Below are 17,202 nucleotides of genomic sequence, written 5' to 3'. Positions count from 1 at the left end.
GGCAGAGAAGGGATTTTGTGCCTTCCACGGGAAACCTCTTTATTTTTGTTCTGTTGGGATATTAACAATTTTGAAGTGATGCAGTGTATTCCTAGTCATGATTTACCAAATTTTTGTATATGGTAGACCAGCCCATCATCGTCGTCATCATCAAAAATTCTTCTGCTTTGTGCAGTGTTTGCTTTATATTTTGTTTTTTTCTAAATATATATTATTATAAATACTAAAATAAATAAGTCGTTAAATGAAGCCATGCATTGTAATTCCACAAGGTAAACTACCCATTATCATTCAATGTAAGCTTTAATTGCCAATAATTCTCTCAGTATAAGTGCACTTCAAACTTGTATTTTGCTGTTTTTGTGCTGATAGTGAAGTGCATCATTTAATTTTGAGTTTGTAAAATTTTACTTTAAATATTTTAAAGATATATTTTTAGGAATAAACCTTCACTTCCTAAATGATGATTGCATGTGAATAATTTCCCGTTTCTTTCTGTTTTCAAATGAACTGTTCAGTGGTCGGTGAAGATGGTAAGCCTGTGTGCTGATCTGTCTGCTGTACTTCTGATAAAATAGCATGAAAGTAATATTTTAAAATTGTTTCCATATCATAATTGCTTTGAATCAGGTGCTGAAATACATTTTCAGATTTTTCACCTTGTATACATGGTCTTTCTTTTTAATCATCCATGTTCAGTGTGAGCTAATTGGACCTGTGATCTGGATGCAACTTATCTATGACTTAGAGTGAAGGTGGACAGATTTCATGTGTTGGTCATAATGAAAATATATTTCATGATTTATCAGGGATTGATAGAAAAGCTGTTAAAACTCTGCAGAATAGTTATATGAAAAGATTGTGGAAGTTGTATAAAGAAGGAAACATGAATAAGAATAATAAAGGGTCTTTTGAACTTAATTTTTAGTGGTTGAAGGAAAAATATACCTCTTTCCACTTGTACTGCCAAGCTCTCAATTTGGATGAAAAATTCCAACACACACCTATTAGCATTTAGTTTCCTGGAGTGAATCAATGATATTCACAATAAGAGTCCTGTTCTTCTAATTTTACTATAAGGTACCACTGATGTAAAAAGGCGGCCGGGGGTGGGTGAGAGAGGCAGGAGGAAAGTTTGTCCTTTCTTGTTTCTTTATGATGCGTAAAGAAAGCAATATGGTGGTGGCTGTGTTTTTTACATTAGAAATATCAGATCGTGATTTTCCTGGTTGTACTGGATGATTGAAGTAGTAGTGGAATGATGATATCACAAGTGACAAGGGACTGAAAACCATGCAGTTGAGAAGGGAAGAAATTTTTAGACACATTGTTTAAAACTTGGTGTGGGTTGGTGTTGGGTCAATGAATGCCCATTTAACTCAAAATCCTGACCGTTGGGAGAAATGCACTGCTTGTTAAATTCTCCCCTTTTCAGATTGCCTTTAATGCCAGATTCTTTTTCAGTGTTTAAAACAAACAACCTTCTAAATAACTAGCACATGAAGAAGGCAGCATTTTTATCAATTGGTATTATTAACCCTAAGGCTTGAACTTTTTTTTTCTCCTCTCCCCAAATGCATTTTCTTTCTTCCCCTCTCTCTCTCTCTGACATGCATATCTGTTGCTGAGGTGTGGGCTTTTGGCAACAACCTCTTAAAATTCATATGTATAAATACCCCCACACACTTAATTGAGAGGACATATAGGGGCTTATACCTGCAATATACTGAGGCGAGGAAACTCATAGTGCCCATAATCCATATTTTCTGTAATTTATTTGGTAAAAGGATTTGAGCATTTGAAGTTAGTTTTTATGCAAAATTTCAAGAACCATCAATGTTTGAGCAATAAGCTGTCCTCCCCCCCCCCCCCCATACTATTTTTGGGAATAGAATGAACAAGTTGACAATGCTTCTGTAGCTTTGATTCAGGGTAGTTTCTGTAATCCACAGTTTTGATGTTGTATAAACTCCATTTCACTCTCACTTAGCTCATGTTGATAGTAAATAAAGCAGGGCATAGAAGAGGACTTAGAGGTTTCATAATTTTATGTAAAAATTCATGATTGAGATACGATTTACTAACTGTAGTTAATATTTCTTCTCACGTATGCTTTCAGGCATTATTGACCAAATTCTTAAAGGGAAATATATCAGTAAGGGATTTGGGATGAATACCATGATTGTATTCTTTTCTTTTGGCAGTATCCAAGTAAAGTGGAAAACAGACATTCTAGGCAGATTGCCATATACACCTATTGCTTTCTGGATTTCAGTTTTCATGCTATATGTTAACTTACTAAATTGGCTTTGATTGCAAGGGCTGGACTAGGAGGACCTATGGTTCAGCTTTTCTGTGCAGTTGTTTATAGATCCATAAATTATTTATTATGGACCTAACGCCGCAGCTATTGAAGAAACTATTAGCATTTCTGTTGACTTCAATGAGACCAGTATTAGGCTGTAGGCATGGTTGTATCTGCAAAGCAACTTACAGCAACTAAACGTTATTTTACAGAAGTATATATTAAGATAATCGTGGAAATACTGATGATGGGGTGTAGTTCACCAAAGTTGATAGAATTTAGACAGTATGAAAAAATGTTTTTTGGTTTGATTCTAATATTGCTCCTGTTCATTAAGTGATTGTTGTAATATTATGAAGAATACTTTGAACTGGCATTACTGTACATTAAAAGTACTTAGGGTTGCAAATTTTGCTGACTTGCACATTTGCCAGATCTGCGATTGGCAAATTAATTTGCATGGTCTATACCAGGGATCGGCAATCTTTGGCACACGGCCCGTCAGGGAAATCCACTGGTGGGCCGGGACGGTTTGTTTACCTGCAGCGTCCACAGGTTCGGTCGATCGCAGCCCCCACTGGCTGCGGTTTGCCGTTCCAGGCCAATGGGGGCTGCAGGAAGCAGCGGCCAGCACATCTCTTGGTCCACACTGCTTCTTGCAGCCCCCATTGTCCTGGAACGGCGAACCGCGGCCAGTGGGAGCTGCAATCGGCCAAACCTGCGGACGCTGCAGGTAAACAAACCGTCCGAGCCCACCAGCGGATTTCCCTCATGAGCCGCGTGACAAAGGTGGCCGATCCCTGGTCTATACTATGAAACAAAGAAACTAAGTCTAAATTTCCTCACAGCTTAGCTGAGATGGTTATTAATTTTGATTTATTTTCTGCTAGTGTGTATTCTAAGTCAGTTTATTCCTCATTCATGTATCACTCTTGTGATATGTATCCAATAACGATTTTATTAAGACTCCTTGTTAGATTATTTTTTTTGACCATGCCCAAAAGTGCGCTAGGCACTTCAGGGTATATGTTGAGAGAGAGATCATGTCTTTCTAAATGCCTATAATCAAACTTGTCACATGATGTGACATAACAAAACAGTAGGAAGGGGACAGAGTGAAGAACAAGGGCTATGACACTAAGATCATACGTACTCGGTTTAGGTGTATGCTTGATATAGCTGTGTGTATAGCATAGTTGCTAAGAAGGTTCATCCTGCTACCTCATGTCAGAGAAAACTGTGTGTGTGTGGATTGTCAGTAGAAATAACTATAGACAGAATTTTCCAGTGTTTAATAGTATTTATCTTTGTTGCAGGGTCCTGCACTAGAAGATTTCAGTCATCTGCCGCCAGAACAAAGACGTAAGAAACTGCAGCAGAGAATCGATGAACTCAACAGAGAACTACAGAAAGAAACAGACCAAAAGTAAGTGTGTCCTTCACAGCTTAGTCCGTTTTTTGGTCACCCTTATCTTTGACCATTTCTTTCTAGGTTTCTTTTTATAAACCAGAGTTTTCAAAAGTTAAATTGCTCTAAGTAGTATGTCACTTGTTGGTCTGTCGACCTTTATAGTATATGTGCTCCATCGTTATCAACTTTGTTGTTTTAGCAATTGATTATCCGTTTTTATATTATACATTACAAATACTGTATCTAGAGTTGTGAATGCTCAACAACTCTAAAAATCAGACCTTAGGTCTGTCAAACTGGGCATCTAAAACTAGTGGATACATTAGAAAACTTGGGCATTAATCGTTAAGAAATGACCATATGCCAGGAACCAGGTAGCAGAGGGTGAATTATAATGAGATTGAAGATGGGTGGAAAGACCCAGTATTTGAACTGTGTATGTCTTTGCAGAGGGAGGTTTAGGGGAGGGAGGGGCATAAGCACAGTGGGAGGGAAGACAGGATACTGGGCTTTGCCCTTGGGGAGAGGCTAAGGAAATGAGGGCCTTATTTTATTGAGAGAGTGGAGGGGACAGGACGGGGAGGGAGACAGTAGCTTCTCTTGGGTCAGGAAAGAGAGAGTTTTTATATTCATCCTCTTTGTGTCTACGATGGTGGTTGTTATTATTTGTATTACTGTAGAACCTAGAAGCCCTAATGATGGACCAGGAACCCATTGTGCTAGGTGCTGTACAAATATTGTTTTAGTATTTATTGGACTATTAAAGACAAAACATCTTGTAATGTAATTGCCACTTGTAATAATTCCTGGGCATTCATATACCTCACTACAGGGATGCACTCATCAAAATGAAAGATGTTTATGAGAAGAATCCACAGATGGGGGATCCAGGCAGTTTGCAGCCAAAATTAGCTGAAACTATGAGCAACATGGATCGTCTTCGAATGGAAATACACAAGAATGAGGTTAAAAGCTATTAAATTATTTCTTGGCAAGTGTATTGAAATAGGAATATGCTGATGTTCCCTGTAAGTCACAAACATAGGAACTAGAAAATTTCTCTGTTTGAAGAAGTTAGTCTGATTCAGTTTTCCATGGAGCATCCTTCCCCCTAGTATGTTGATGTAGGTAGACTGAGATGATATGCACTGAGTAATTTAATGTAAATTATTTTCTACAAATTTATTTTTAAGTGTTTCATGTTAAATGGTTCAAGATGTCAGTTTTTACCATTTTCTCAACACCACTACTGAGTATTAAACTGAGATGATAGCTTTGTGCATCAAGCCAAGTAAATAGGAAACTTTCATGATGATTTGGTATTTAGCAGATATCTGGATGTATATTGGCACCTAAATTCTACACTGTTAAGTGTATTTGAAATAGTACATTTGGTGATATATAACATTTTGCTAGTTGAGACTTCTCTGGTAATATTGACCCCAGATGTTTTCTGACTTTTTTCCTCATAAGGCCTGGCTCTCTGAAGTTGAAGGTAAAGTAGCAGCAAGAGGAGACAGAAGGCACAGCAGTGACATCAACCATCTTGTAACACAGGGAAGAGAAAGGTCACTATTTTAACAATACCTGCGTTGAAGCTTTACTGGAATTCTCAGTAGATTTTTTTATTTTTCACAGCTACTCCCACCATGTCCATCTGGCATCTAAGGGTGGGTGATACCCACCTCTCCTTCTCCCACATTCCCAGATGCACTATGTATTTCCTTCAAATGGCATCTTTTGGCCATAAGGTTCTAGGTTTTACTTCTTTTCATTCTTGCCACTTCAGTAAAATAATTTTCCATTAAAACACATGCATACACAGACTAGTCAGGTTGTAGGTAATTCAAGGTGAAAACGGTATATGACATCACCGAAGGGTCACTCTTTCAATTAATGTCCCCTGTTGACTTCTATAATTTCCCAAGCATCTCAGGTAGATTTTTTTCCCCATTTCGCACCTCTGTCAGATCATCCCCATTGTTGTATCTTCGTTGTTAAATGTTAAATTTGGGCTGTTCTAGTAGCAGAGTTCAGTGCAAGCCTTTAAAAAACAGCTCTGCTCCTTCAGAAAACAATATGCATTAATACTTAATCCATAATTAAATATTGACAACCTGTTTTCCTCATGTGTTCACACTGATAGCCTAGAACAACTTTGAACAGCCTTTTCTGAGTTGCACTAGGGTTCAGATTTTTTTTTAGATATGGAAATGTAACTTCTAAAGTTGTGTGGGTGGTTTTTGAGAAATATACAGAGTCCTTACTCTACTCATTGCATTATAGCCCTGAGGGGAGCTACACCGATGACGCAAACCAGGAAATTCGAGGCCCACCACAACAGCATGCCCACCATAATGAATTTGATGATGAATTTGAAGACGATGATCCCTTACCAGCTATAGGACACTGCAAAGCAATTTATCCTTTTGATGGTAGGGTTAACTCTGTATATTGAGCTTATTTGATTTTAAAAAACAGAACAAAAAACTGATGGATTATTTTTTTTTTTTTAAATATTAGCAGCTGCATTTAAGGTCATGAGAAGTATTCCATAGATCAATTTAATTCATTGGCAGAGTAGTACTTTTACATTGTTGTAACACAAATATTAGAAAAACAGCTTCTGGCATATATTCAGCTTTACAACATGAGACCAGATTTTTGTCTGCAAGCCCATGTTCCCTTCCATAGATTATCAGTACTTCCTGTTTATGTAAAGCTTACTTTTAAATTGTGTCTGAGCTGTGAGACTTTTTTTGTCTGTTTTCCCAGGTCACAATGAAGGCACTCTGGCAATGAAAGAAGGGGAGGTTTTGTATGTTATCGAGGAAGACAAAGGAGATGGATGGACAAGAGCTCGAAGACAGAATGGAGAGGAAGGCTATGTGCCAACATCATATATAGATGTAACTCTAGAGAAAAACAGTAAAGGTGCAGTAACCTATATATAACAACTAAGCTGGCAGCTTACTACTCTACATTCCATAGGGAAAATACTGAATCACACAATTTCATAGAAAGTGTTAGGATATCTGAAGGCATTTGTGTGGTCTGTTGTTCACCATGTGAGCTTGGCTAGAGACTTTTTTTTTCCAGAGATATTAGTACTAAAAGTAAGAAAATGTCTTAATTTAATTAAATTGCTCTGCAACATTTGCCTTATTTCTGCATTTATCTTTCTGAGGTCCTTTAGTGTTTTCATTTTATAAATCATTGGATCTGCTCCATTGATCAGGTCATCTTGTTTTTATACTACTATTTTAAAATCCATTTTTAATATTCACTTGCTTCAAAAAGTAATTTTTTAAATTTTCTGTCTGTACAACAATGTACTTGAAAATAACCTCTGTTCCAAATTGCAATTTCTGAAAACCTCTTTAGGCTCTATTGTTCCCGCATCAGCAACTTTAACTACCATATACTTAAAACTCTAAAACAAAAAATAAATAAACCACTCTACAACTGACTGAGCTCAGTTACTGAAAGTGTTCATAATTGTCCTTTGTAAATATATTAGCAGCTTTCATGCCATAAAAAGGAAAACATTTTCCTGTTCTCAAAGGTAAAAAAGCACAATCCACTCAAGATGGTCCATTAAAGATAAAGTACCGTATGATGGACCTACCCTTTTATTCTCCTGCCAGCGGCTATGAACCTAGAATATTGTCTATTTGATACTGCTTTAGCTTGGAAATGTTTTTGATGGTTACTATATGGTTAAAACATAAAATGTGTCTTTCTGAATTCCCATGTTCCTTTCCATTCTTGAAAAGCTCTTAATCTCTTTTTCTGAGTTCTAGTAAATGTTTTACATTCCCAGTGAAAGGATCTCGTACCATAGCTAGAGGCTTTACATTTCATCACTTGTAGGTTAAAATTCAAATATTAGATCTACAACCATTTTCCTCACCTAATTTTAAATAATAAAGGATAGGAAGGTACATTGCACTACTTGATTACAGGACAAATAGCTGTTCTTACTGGAATGTATGTTGCGAATAAGCTTGAAAGGGCTTTTGCTTGCCATCAGATATGGTTAATTGTTCAGGGATTAAATAGAACGGCTACTCTATAGCCATTTAAGGTGGCTGATTAGAATTGAGAAGGCTTCTCTGTTTTCCAGAGGCTTTCAGTAACTCTGTTCTTTTCTTTTTCCTCTTGGACTGCAGGTTCCTGAAGCGGGTTTCTGAGAAAATGGGCGAGATGTTGAAGGAGGTTACATGCAGCTGCTTTTGGGGGAGGGCATTAGGCTGGGAGGCCCAGCAAAAAGAGGGAAAAGCAAGTTGCATGAATGCATGCAGACATACATTTATTCACTAACATTCTTGGCATTTCCATACATAATATGTTACAAATTCTTAAATTTCTGAAGCAAAAGAGAACTCCATTATGGCAGAATAGAAAGGCAACCAGATTTTAAATACTTCAGTCTCATTGTCCTAAAAGACGTACAAACTATTCATCAGTTTGCATTACATTTTGGCTGTCTCAGCTATCTTCTTTTCCTACCCCATTTTAATTGGCAATCAGAACCATGTCATTTGTCCACATCTGCCAGTGCCACCTCCATGCTCGCCCTAACCTCCTCCTGCATGTCTAGAATTGTCAGGCACCGCTGCATAACACTTTATTATCTCCATTGCTTCTTATTTTATTTTGCATTTGTAGCAAAACCACTTTGTTTAAATATTTCCAGCACTAAAGTTTTCATCCCAGTGTCCATGTATGCTGCTATAACTATTCCAATGCAACCATCATTACATTCCAGTTTTCTTGGCATTATAACTGATGTAAACCTTTATGTATTTATGTTGATTTGGGGAAAAGACTATATCTCAGCTCTAGCCCCTGATGCAGTCACAGGATCTCCAAGAACTGTGGTTCATCTTCAGCACTTCAGTAACCTATTGTGAGCACTGAAAACCTGGCATAACAACAAAGAGATTCATCACAACAAGACAAATGACTGTTTTCAGAAGTCAACTGCTTGCCATTCAAATGCTGCCTTAAAACTAGAGAGTGCCTAAATCTGTTGATTGCCAATCCTACCACTACAGTATCCCACAAAGGGCTTTGAGTCTCAGCTCAGTATGACCGCCTGTAACTCTTTCCAAAGTGCAGCAGCTGCTGAGGTAGCCAGGGTAGGTGTTTGTTTTCTAGAGCTTTACCTTAACATAATACATGGTGCATCATAAATTTTATGCATTGAAACTAAAGACAGCTAAAAAAATTTATGGAAACTCTTTTATTGTTTTTTAATTTGGGGTTCTGAGGCTCCAGTGGTTGTCTGTTTTTAGGTGATGCTTCATTGTATGGACCAGTTGAAATTTGAGTGATACTTTGTAATGATCTATGTGCACTTTTACTTGTAAACAATTGACATTTGGATATGTTTATACGTGTAAATATAGCTGTCTGCAGTGCCCCTATTGCTTATGGTGTCTCTTCTCCCATTTGTGATTCTATTAATAAAATAAATCTTATCTGATTCAGTGGTGAACACTAGAATAGGGGAGGTAGAGGGAGGGAGATTTGTATCATTTAAAGCTTCATAAGCCCAGCCACTTGCTGTTTGGGGAACGAGATAATATTGTCTCTTTCACAGGGTTTGAAGCAATACTTGGACACAGCAGTGCTGGCTTCCTTCTTTTTTTTTAAATGAAAATTCAGTGTTGTTAGAAATTGTACTACCAGTAATACTAAATCTGAGTGATTTCTTGTGTGGAAGTGTATTCCTTTATGTATACCACTATTACACAGCTGTGTATTGCATTTGGGGGCTATTAAACTTGTTTAGATTTTTGGATATTGTATACAGGGTTATTTATATAAGGTGACATTACTCAATACTGACAAACTACATAATGTAGTTTTTTTTAAAAAAAAAAACAGTGCTTTTTTATTTTAAAGTTAGAGAAGAGGTGGAAATGTGAGCTGATTTTTTGGCTAAGAAGCCTTTGGTTTCCTTGGCTAGAAGCCTCACAGGTCACTGGTAACACTTCCTGGTAAAGAACTAACTGTTCTTTTCATGCTACTGTTTGTTTTTCGAAAAGCAGAATTTGCTTCCTTTGGAGGCAAATTGCTTTCACGAGGGATAGTGCAACCTGTATGAGGGTTATTAAATATAGGGGGGAAATTTGTACTTGCACAGCTAGTTCTAACTCATTCTGAACTTTTGAACATGAATTGTCTTAATCTTACATTTTCCAGTAATTTTTAACCTTTTTGTGCACATGTTGATTTCTTAAATGTTAAATGCTTTGTTTAAAAATAGTGTTCTCTGTTGAGAATATTTTAATGGAATAAAAACTTTTCATGGTCAAGATAGCTTCCTTTTTGTCTTCTGTTACAAAACCATCCCTGTACATCTATCACATTTTTTATACTGATATGTTACTAGAGGGTAGTGTGACCAGATCACACAGGTGAAATATCAGGACGTGGGAGGGCGGGGCAAAAAAAAAAAGCCGCCGGAGGTCCATGCCCCACCCCACCCCTCCGTGATACATTTGGGTCTAATTCCAGAGTTAGGAAGATTTCAGAAAAGAGATAAAGAGGAACGACCCCGCACACGCATTACCGTGGTGAGGAGGGCACACAAAGTGCCATCGCACCTCCTTTTGTACCAATTCTTCAGACACACCCACAGACTTCCACGCAACGCACAGCGCTACGGAAACGCGCTGTGACTGGATGGAAGTTTGCAGCCGCACTGGGGAGCGTGGCAGCAACTCCCAGTGCTGTGCCAGCGGAGAGCCCCACCATGCCCCCAATCCACACAGGGAGCTCTCCGCCGGGCTGCACCAACAACACAGCCTCGGCCAGAGAGCCGTGGCCTAACAGGAGGCGCGCCGCGCTGTGACAGCCCGGTGGCTCCCTCCCGCCGCGGGCGTCGGAGCCCTATTGATGTGGGGAGCTCAGCGGCAGCATCAGGCCCCGGGGCCGGGCGGAGAGAGCTCCCTAGTGGCAGGGGAGGCGATCGGCTCCCACTCACCCCAGCGGGAATGTGCCCTGGCCCCCTGTGCAGGAAGAGACGGGCACTGTCCCCGCAGCTGCCCAACCAGAGCTGGGTGGTGGAGGGGGGTTAGTATCTGCAGTCCCTTCCTGGCCGGGCTCTTACCATGAACATGGAGCCCAGCACCCCCTCAGAGACGCTCGGCCGCCGTGCCCGGCTTGCTGAGCACCTGGGTGAATTTCTGAGTCTCTGGGGGAACCAGCGCCTGCGACGTGGCTGCTGCCACTACCGCCTCGCTGGCCCTCCGCGCCCCCATAGCTCACTCTGCCTTGCGTCATGGGCCCTCACCTAGGCGCACAGCAGCTTTGACCTCCCAATTTCCCTGTCCTCACCACCTCCTCCGCTCCCTCCAGCGCTTGCGCCTCCATCCAGCTGATCAGCGCAAGCCTGGGAGGGAAGGGGGAGGAGGAGGAATGCAGCGTGCTCGGGGAAGAGACGGGACAGGGTGGGGATTTGGGGAGGGATCCAATGGGGGAAGGAGGGGCACGCGGTCCCCCTGTGCGCCGGAGCAGAGGCAAAATATCGGGACAATTCGCGTCCTGACCGAAGGTAGGGCGGGACACTGGACAAACAAGCAAACATCGAGACAGTCCCGATAAAATCGGGATGTCTGGTCACCCTACTAGAGGGCCACATTCTATCACCCTTACGTACATAGAGTGGTCTATGTTGCAAGTAGTTGCAGTGACTTCATTAGGCCTATTTGTGGCATGAGGAACAAAAGTGGCAGACTTTGGCTCTGAGTTGCTGAAATATATATATATAATCTATAGCCTCTGAACATGTTTATTGTGGCTATAGTTATATAAATAAAACAATTTGTATTTGAAAGTTACATATCACAAGAAACAGAGGTTATGGTGCCAATATCAAACCTGTCTTGACCATAAGCTTGTTCCACCTTTTTTTAAATGTGGCCATATCAAGCCCTCCCAACTGATTAAAATATGAGTTTGCCATTTGATGGGCCAGATTAAAATCTGTGTGTGTGTTTTTCTTCTCCCCATCTCCAGGAGGGATTTTCAAGTTTTTACACTCATTGAGACATTAATGCACTTCTTCTAGCTAGCCATCCACAATTAAACAATCTACCATAATCATATTAATGCCTCCCTCACACTACAGTAATTCATTATCACATTGTTTCCTTAAATGATAGGACCAAAAGCCAGACTTCTAAAATGCCAAAAAGGTCATTAACTGTCTCCACTTGCTTCAGAAAGCAAGTTAGTGTGCCAAGTAGTGGGCTTCTAGGAGTCACAACCAGGCCCTCTCCTCCACAGAGCGCAAGGTCCAAAACTACATTAAATGTGGCTCTGGAGCAGCACAGGGGTGACTCCTGCCTAATTAATACATGGACGTTTAGTCCCCATGTGGACTCCTCTCCTTCCCCCCAATTATTTGGGGATTTGCATACTTAACTACAGGCAACAGTAATAAGATCTCCTAGCTAACTTGAGAGCAGGGATTTGTGTCACTGAGAAATAACCAAACAGCAACTCCACACTTCAATGGGCAGAGACATTTCTACTTCAGTGTAAGAGATTTTAATCAGCATCATGACTTTGTCACTGAGACTGTGATTATTTATTTTTCTTAATCTCTTACAGGGATCCTTATGAAAATCCAAGTAAATTAAATTAGACTGTCATTTTTATCTACTATTTGAACTTCCTGAAATAATCCTAAAGCACTAGAGATAGTATCTCTTGTGGAAGCTTTCATTTGACCATTATAGATATTGCTATAAAATATGGCAGAGTTATATTACTCTTAGAAAGGGCTTACTCAGAAGCCTCATCTAAGATTTTTCTTAGCTTTTTTTAATTGATAAAACTCATTAGCTTTCAACATAGGTGCAGCTGTGGCTGCAATCTCCACTATTTCATAAAATACCATCCAATGTTGATGGCTTATTACAGGTGAGCTTATTCCCATGACTAGTTCCTCAAAGACATGAACTTCCAACCCCACCACACTTAGAGTGCCGTCGGATTATACAATTCCTCTTAATTCTATAGAGCAAAGATTGATACATTAATCTAGCTACTACTTACTAACCTCTGTTTCCTCCTTTTTGCTAGAGAAGACCTGAGATACAGGTGCAAACCTCTAGCTGATGGTGAGGTTGAAGACATCTTGATTGCTTAGCTATTTGTTCTTCTCATCCCCTTGTTTGGGGTTCCCTCCCCCCATTTCCAACGCACATGGCATAGTTTGTATTGGAGCCTGAACAACAGACCAGAACACTCTTGAATAGTAACTTGTGCATTACAAAGTCCAGAGTAACTTCTAAATACTAATTTCCTGGGAGACAAATGGTATCAGCTCATGGGTTTTGTGTACATTGGTGAAAGAATATTTCAAACTGTACCCTAATCAACTAGTTAATTTTCTACCCCACCAGTTCCACTACAATCTAGCCCCCTCCCCGGGCAGTATAAAATCACCTTATTTCCTGTGATTATAGTGTACAATGATCCACTGTATAATATTTCACATAAAGATATTTTAATTCACAGCTATGTACAGGTTCATATTCATGTAAGGAATATCATACAACTGATATTTTCTAAAATACCTAGCATTTTTTATTTACAGTACACTGTTTCATTACTGATAACATTAAGTAAAACACCAATAGTAATGACTAGTAGACATCAATAGACATTTTTGTAAATCACAAGAATACATTATGCAGACTATTTTAAATTTGACTGTTCAAGAAATTATTAAATTGACATGGTTACATATTAATAAATAAATTTATTTAGAAATCAGTAGTTTTTAAACAATTCATAAATGTGCATTGTGCAATTTACAAGTCCTAAAGATCCGGTGAATGCTAAAGGCTTGTACAGTGACAAATTGGCAATTTCTTTTAATTAAATTAAATGGCAAACTTGAAGTAATCATATCTTAAGGGTCCATTTGATATTTCATTGCTCTACCTGTTTCACTGGAGGAGGTTCTAATTTTCGGGAGAGTGCAGTTAAAATCTGGTTGAATTTCTCGTATCTCTCTCTCTGATTAACTTGTGCTCCTTTGCTGCCCCATAACAATCTCATTTGAAATTCTGTCTTGAAGATCTCACTCATCTCATCATCTGGCTGAAAACCTAAATGAGGAAAACAGAAAATGCATAACTGTGTATGACCTGAAGAACTCAGTGGCTCAAAAACTTGTCTCTCTTGAAATTGGTCCAATAAAAGATAATACCTCACCCACCTTGTCTAACTATCAAATCAGCTTTTACTTGGCGATGGGGGGGTGGGTTCTAAGTTTATTGTACTTTTCCAAAAGTACATCTATGCTAAAATGTTGGGTTCTTTTTATACCATTGGCTTTATCTCCCAAATAAATATTTGGAGATATTAAAAAGCTGGGTAAATACTAAAAAACACTTCCATAGGCCATGCTGTGGGGACACGTAGATGACTCTGGTTTAATTAAAGATCATTGGCATAGGATATACTGAGAACCAAGGAAAACTTTGGCTCTTGGTATTGCATAAAAGGTCAGACTAGGAGATCATAATGGTCCCTTCTGGCCTTAAAAATCGATAAAGACTGTTAGATGAAGATGAGATGGTATAGTGGCAACTCCTGAAAAATGTAGAGCTCTCTGAGAGTATATATTTGCCTGCAATAACTTTATAATATCAATATTTTTAATTTCCCTGCACCAGCTGTTTAGTGTGATTAATATTGGTCATCGTTAATGGATACTTATTTTGAAAAGTTCTATGGGGTCTTTAATAACAAGGTTTTCAGTTTTATGGTACTTCCAGAAGTACAGAATCCCTGAAAACCATGCTGGGTCTTTGCTTCCTGAGTCAGAAGGTAGAATACCACATAGTGAACCACCTGCTTCCCTTGCAGGTCTTCTATCCATGTACTAAGCCACCTTGACCGATCTTTGATTATATGAATGGCTGTAAATGGTCCTCAGCTCCTTATCAACATACGTTGAGAGTCCTCTTAGCTTCTTAGCAGATGAATATGTGCATATTTACTTAAAAGGTCACAATGGCTCTGACTTAAAAGATAAATGTGCTTAGCAAAAGAGCGTATAGTACAATTGTATCACCATGCTGCTAACTGGATAAATACAGCATACAAAATGACTGTTTAACTAGAGCTAGCCTATAGAGTGTATTCTGCTACTGTGGCCTGGAAGAGACTTTTATTAAGGAGAATCTCAGCCTTGTGAGGGAGAGAAGAATGTATTTCTTGCAGCAATTCCTAGTCGACTTAAGTGGAGACCTCAAAAATATTCACAGTTCTGTATAACAAGAGTTCATACAGAAGATGGGTTAGGAGGGTATGAGCTAGTGACAAAACTTCAGCTAAGGGAGAGTCAGACATAAGGAATTTAGAGGATTTTCTTTAGAGAGAATGTAATCGCTAGTACATCGGCTGATAACCTAACAAAAGGCAATGAGAAGCCATGGAGCCATAGGTTTAACATGGAAATACTCCTTTTCATACAGTATGTTTCCTTCTGTAAGGCATGCTGCTCAGAGTCGCACACACTAGCTGTAGCATCATGCCCTCAGACTAACCAGTTGAGGGGGGAGATTGACCAGAAATTTGCCTTTGTCCTATTTACATTTTAACTTTTCTCATATTTGCCAATTGCTGTAGAAAAAGCCTGTACCCGATTTTCTAAGCTGTTATTTCAGTTACTAATAAGAGCCTGGACTCTTGGGAGAATATGCAGTATCTCTTCATTACTTTAACAACACACCTCACACATTCTGTTCACTCTGAGAAATACTGTATTGGCAAAACGCGCAGCAAGATTTTACTCCTGCCAGTGGCCCTACCTTCCAGTATCCTTTCCGCAGTCATTCTGTACATGTCAGCATTTTGTGCTATAAAACGGGCTGTGGCTAAATGCTTGAGCATTATTTCACAGCTTTGGTCAGTGTTTTCCCACAGGTCCATCCCATCAAAAATGACAACCTGTCGCTCCATCAAGGTAACCGAGGGCATCAGCAGGGGCACAGTTATATTGTTTTGTGGAGCACAGATGGTCTCTGGAAGAGATGCAACACAGCCACTCAACAATCTTAAATCCTGCTCATTTACAAGCGAATTATAGTACAACATTCTTCCCTAAACCAGTTACAAGTAGGATTTGTTTTGAATATTTTCCCTTCCATAATATGCTTTAGTAATCCTTCAAATTAGCATCCTCACTTTTCATCCCTGCCCCCCAGCTTCCAACAGGCTGGCTGCTCTCATGTATATCCTGGGTCTGCAGTGGGCTTGTAGAGCTAGCTTGGGTGTGTCTGCACAGGCTGCAGTGTCACTTCTGACTGCAATGTAGACATACCCTCAGAGGAGTCTGCTATGCCACAGCTCTTCCTCCTTTGCAGGGGGAAAGGGAGGCTCTGCACAGATTTGCTTTCTACTAATCAGAATCTTGGTGAAGCAGAAGGGCCTTGTCAGTTCCCCTGCCCTTCTCGCACTCCATAGTGGGTGTGGGGAGGGGAGATGCTGGGAGCACAAGGGATGTTCTGCACACGTGCACACATACACTCTTGTTTGGCTGGCTATGGACTTACTTGCAGATGTGGACTCCTCTGATTTATTCATCCCTGTGCTGTGTTCCGTCACACACAATGATGCAGTGTCACTTCAGTGCATGATGACACAGCCACCAAAATGAGTGAAATGCCCCTTCTGTACTGATCTACTATGCTCACCGGGCTTTTCTAAGGCAGTCGTACAGCCTGCCTCTTCTGTGCTATGGGAGTTTAAGGCATTCACAAACTAGTGAGGGTAGGACTATGCTGAACTGACTCAATTTCTGTCTATGTCCATTATTACATTAATGGAGAGGGGAAGCAAGCTAAAGGCTATTCAGACTGAAAATCTGTCATTTGCAGTAAAGGACTTAGTCCAGTTCCCTTCATGAAAACAAATGTGGTGAAGGCCAGTCTGGCTGCACTCCTACATGCTACACACTCACCTCTTCCTTCATGCAGAGCTTTGCTGAATGGCTTCAACTGCTTTTCATATGTAATGGCAGTTTGGGTGTAGTGGTGCCGTAAAGTGATCCATGTTTGTTCTAACCTTGCGATCTGTTCAATGCGAAGAAGAGAGTCCTATTTTCATTTTGCAACTATTCTTACGTAAAGCAACTATGCTGCTTCTGGCAGACACCAGAGGGTTAATTTGGATTGATCTGAATCATAATAATATGATACCATCTTTTGTTTAAGCCTATGCAACAATTTGCCTCTTCCACTGGATCCTGACATTAATAAGTAATAATACCTTGATACAACTTAATACCACTGAATAAAACATCCTAGTATTTAGGCAAAATAATTGTGTGTTCCTTGGGAAAAAAGCCATAACCCAATGTTCTGTTCCCATGAAGTGACCCTTTATGGTTATCTAGGACAAGTTTCAAATCACCACAGGCCAAGATACAGCTAACAAATTCCTCTCACTC

The 17,202-nt window shown here is 39.6% G+C and overlaps 2 protein-coding genes across 9 annotated transcripts in view; one reads left to right on the top strand and one right to left on the bottom strand.

Annotated features, from left to right (window-relative positions):
- Positions 1 to 10,042, top strand: part of FNBP1L (formin binding protein 1 like) — a 97,017-nt gene extending 86,975 nt beyond the window's left edge. For 2 of the 5 annotated variants that reach the window (XM_034778396.1, XM_034778401.1), the window contains 6 exons: positions 519 to 533; positions 3,622 to 3,731; positions 4,549 to 4,681; positions 5,190 to 5,284; positions 6,003 to 6,151; positions 6,492 to 10,042. In XM_034778396.1, the coding sequence (XP_034634287.1) occupies positions 519 to 533; positions 3,622 to 3,731; positions 4,549 to 4,681; positions 5,190 to 5,284; positions 6,003 to 6,151; positions 6,492 to 6,670 (681 nt within the window). In that variant the 3' untranslated portion in view covers positions 6,671 to 10,042. The remainder of the gene's footprint in view (positions 1 to 518; positions 534 to 3,621; positions 3,732 to 4,548; positions 4,682 to 5,189; positions 5,285 to 6,002; positions 6,152 to 6,491) is intronic. The other 3 variants (XM_034778398.1, XM_034778399.1, XM_034778397.1) reach the window with 2 other exon arrangements.
- A 3,195-nt stretch (positions 10,043 to 13,237) lies between these two features.
- BCAR3 (BCAR3 adaptor protein, NSP family member) overlaps positions 13,238 to 17,202 on the bottom strand; it is a 179,071-nt gene continuing 175,106 nt past the window's right edge. For 2 of the 4 annotated variants that reach the window (XM_034779727.1, XM_034779728.1), the window contains exons 10-12: positions 16,714 to 16,825; positions 15,563 to 15,775; positions 13,239 to 13,852 (exon numbers count right to left, since the gene is read on the bottom strand). In XM_034779727.1, the coding sequence (XP_034635618.1) occupies positions 13,674 to 13,852; positions 15,563 to 15,775; positions 16,714 to 16,825 (504 nt within the window). In that variant the 3' untranslated portion in view covers positions 13,239 to 13,673. Of the gene's footprint in view, positions 13,853 to 15,562; positions 15,776 to 16,713; positions 16,826 to 17,202 lie in introns of all 4 variants that reach the window. The other 2 variants (XM_034779730.1, XM_034779729.1) reach the window with 2 other exon arrangements.

The sequence above is a fragment of the Trachemys scripta genome, chromosome 8 (assembly GCF_013100865.1).
Source record: "Trachemys scripta elegans isolate TJP31775 chromosome 8, CAS_Tse_1.0, whole genome shotgun sequence".
Lineage (NCBI taxonomy): Eukaryota > Metazoa > Chordata > Testudines > Emydidae > Trachemys > Trachemys scripta.
The sequence above is the reverse complement of the archived record's forward strand: the minus strand, read 5'-3'. Positions and strand labels throughout refer to the sequence as shown.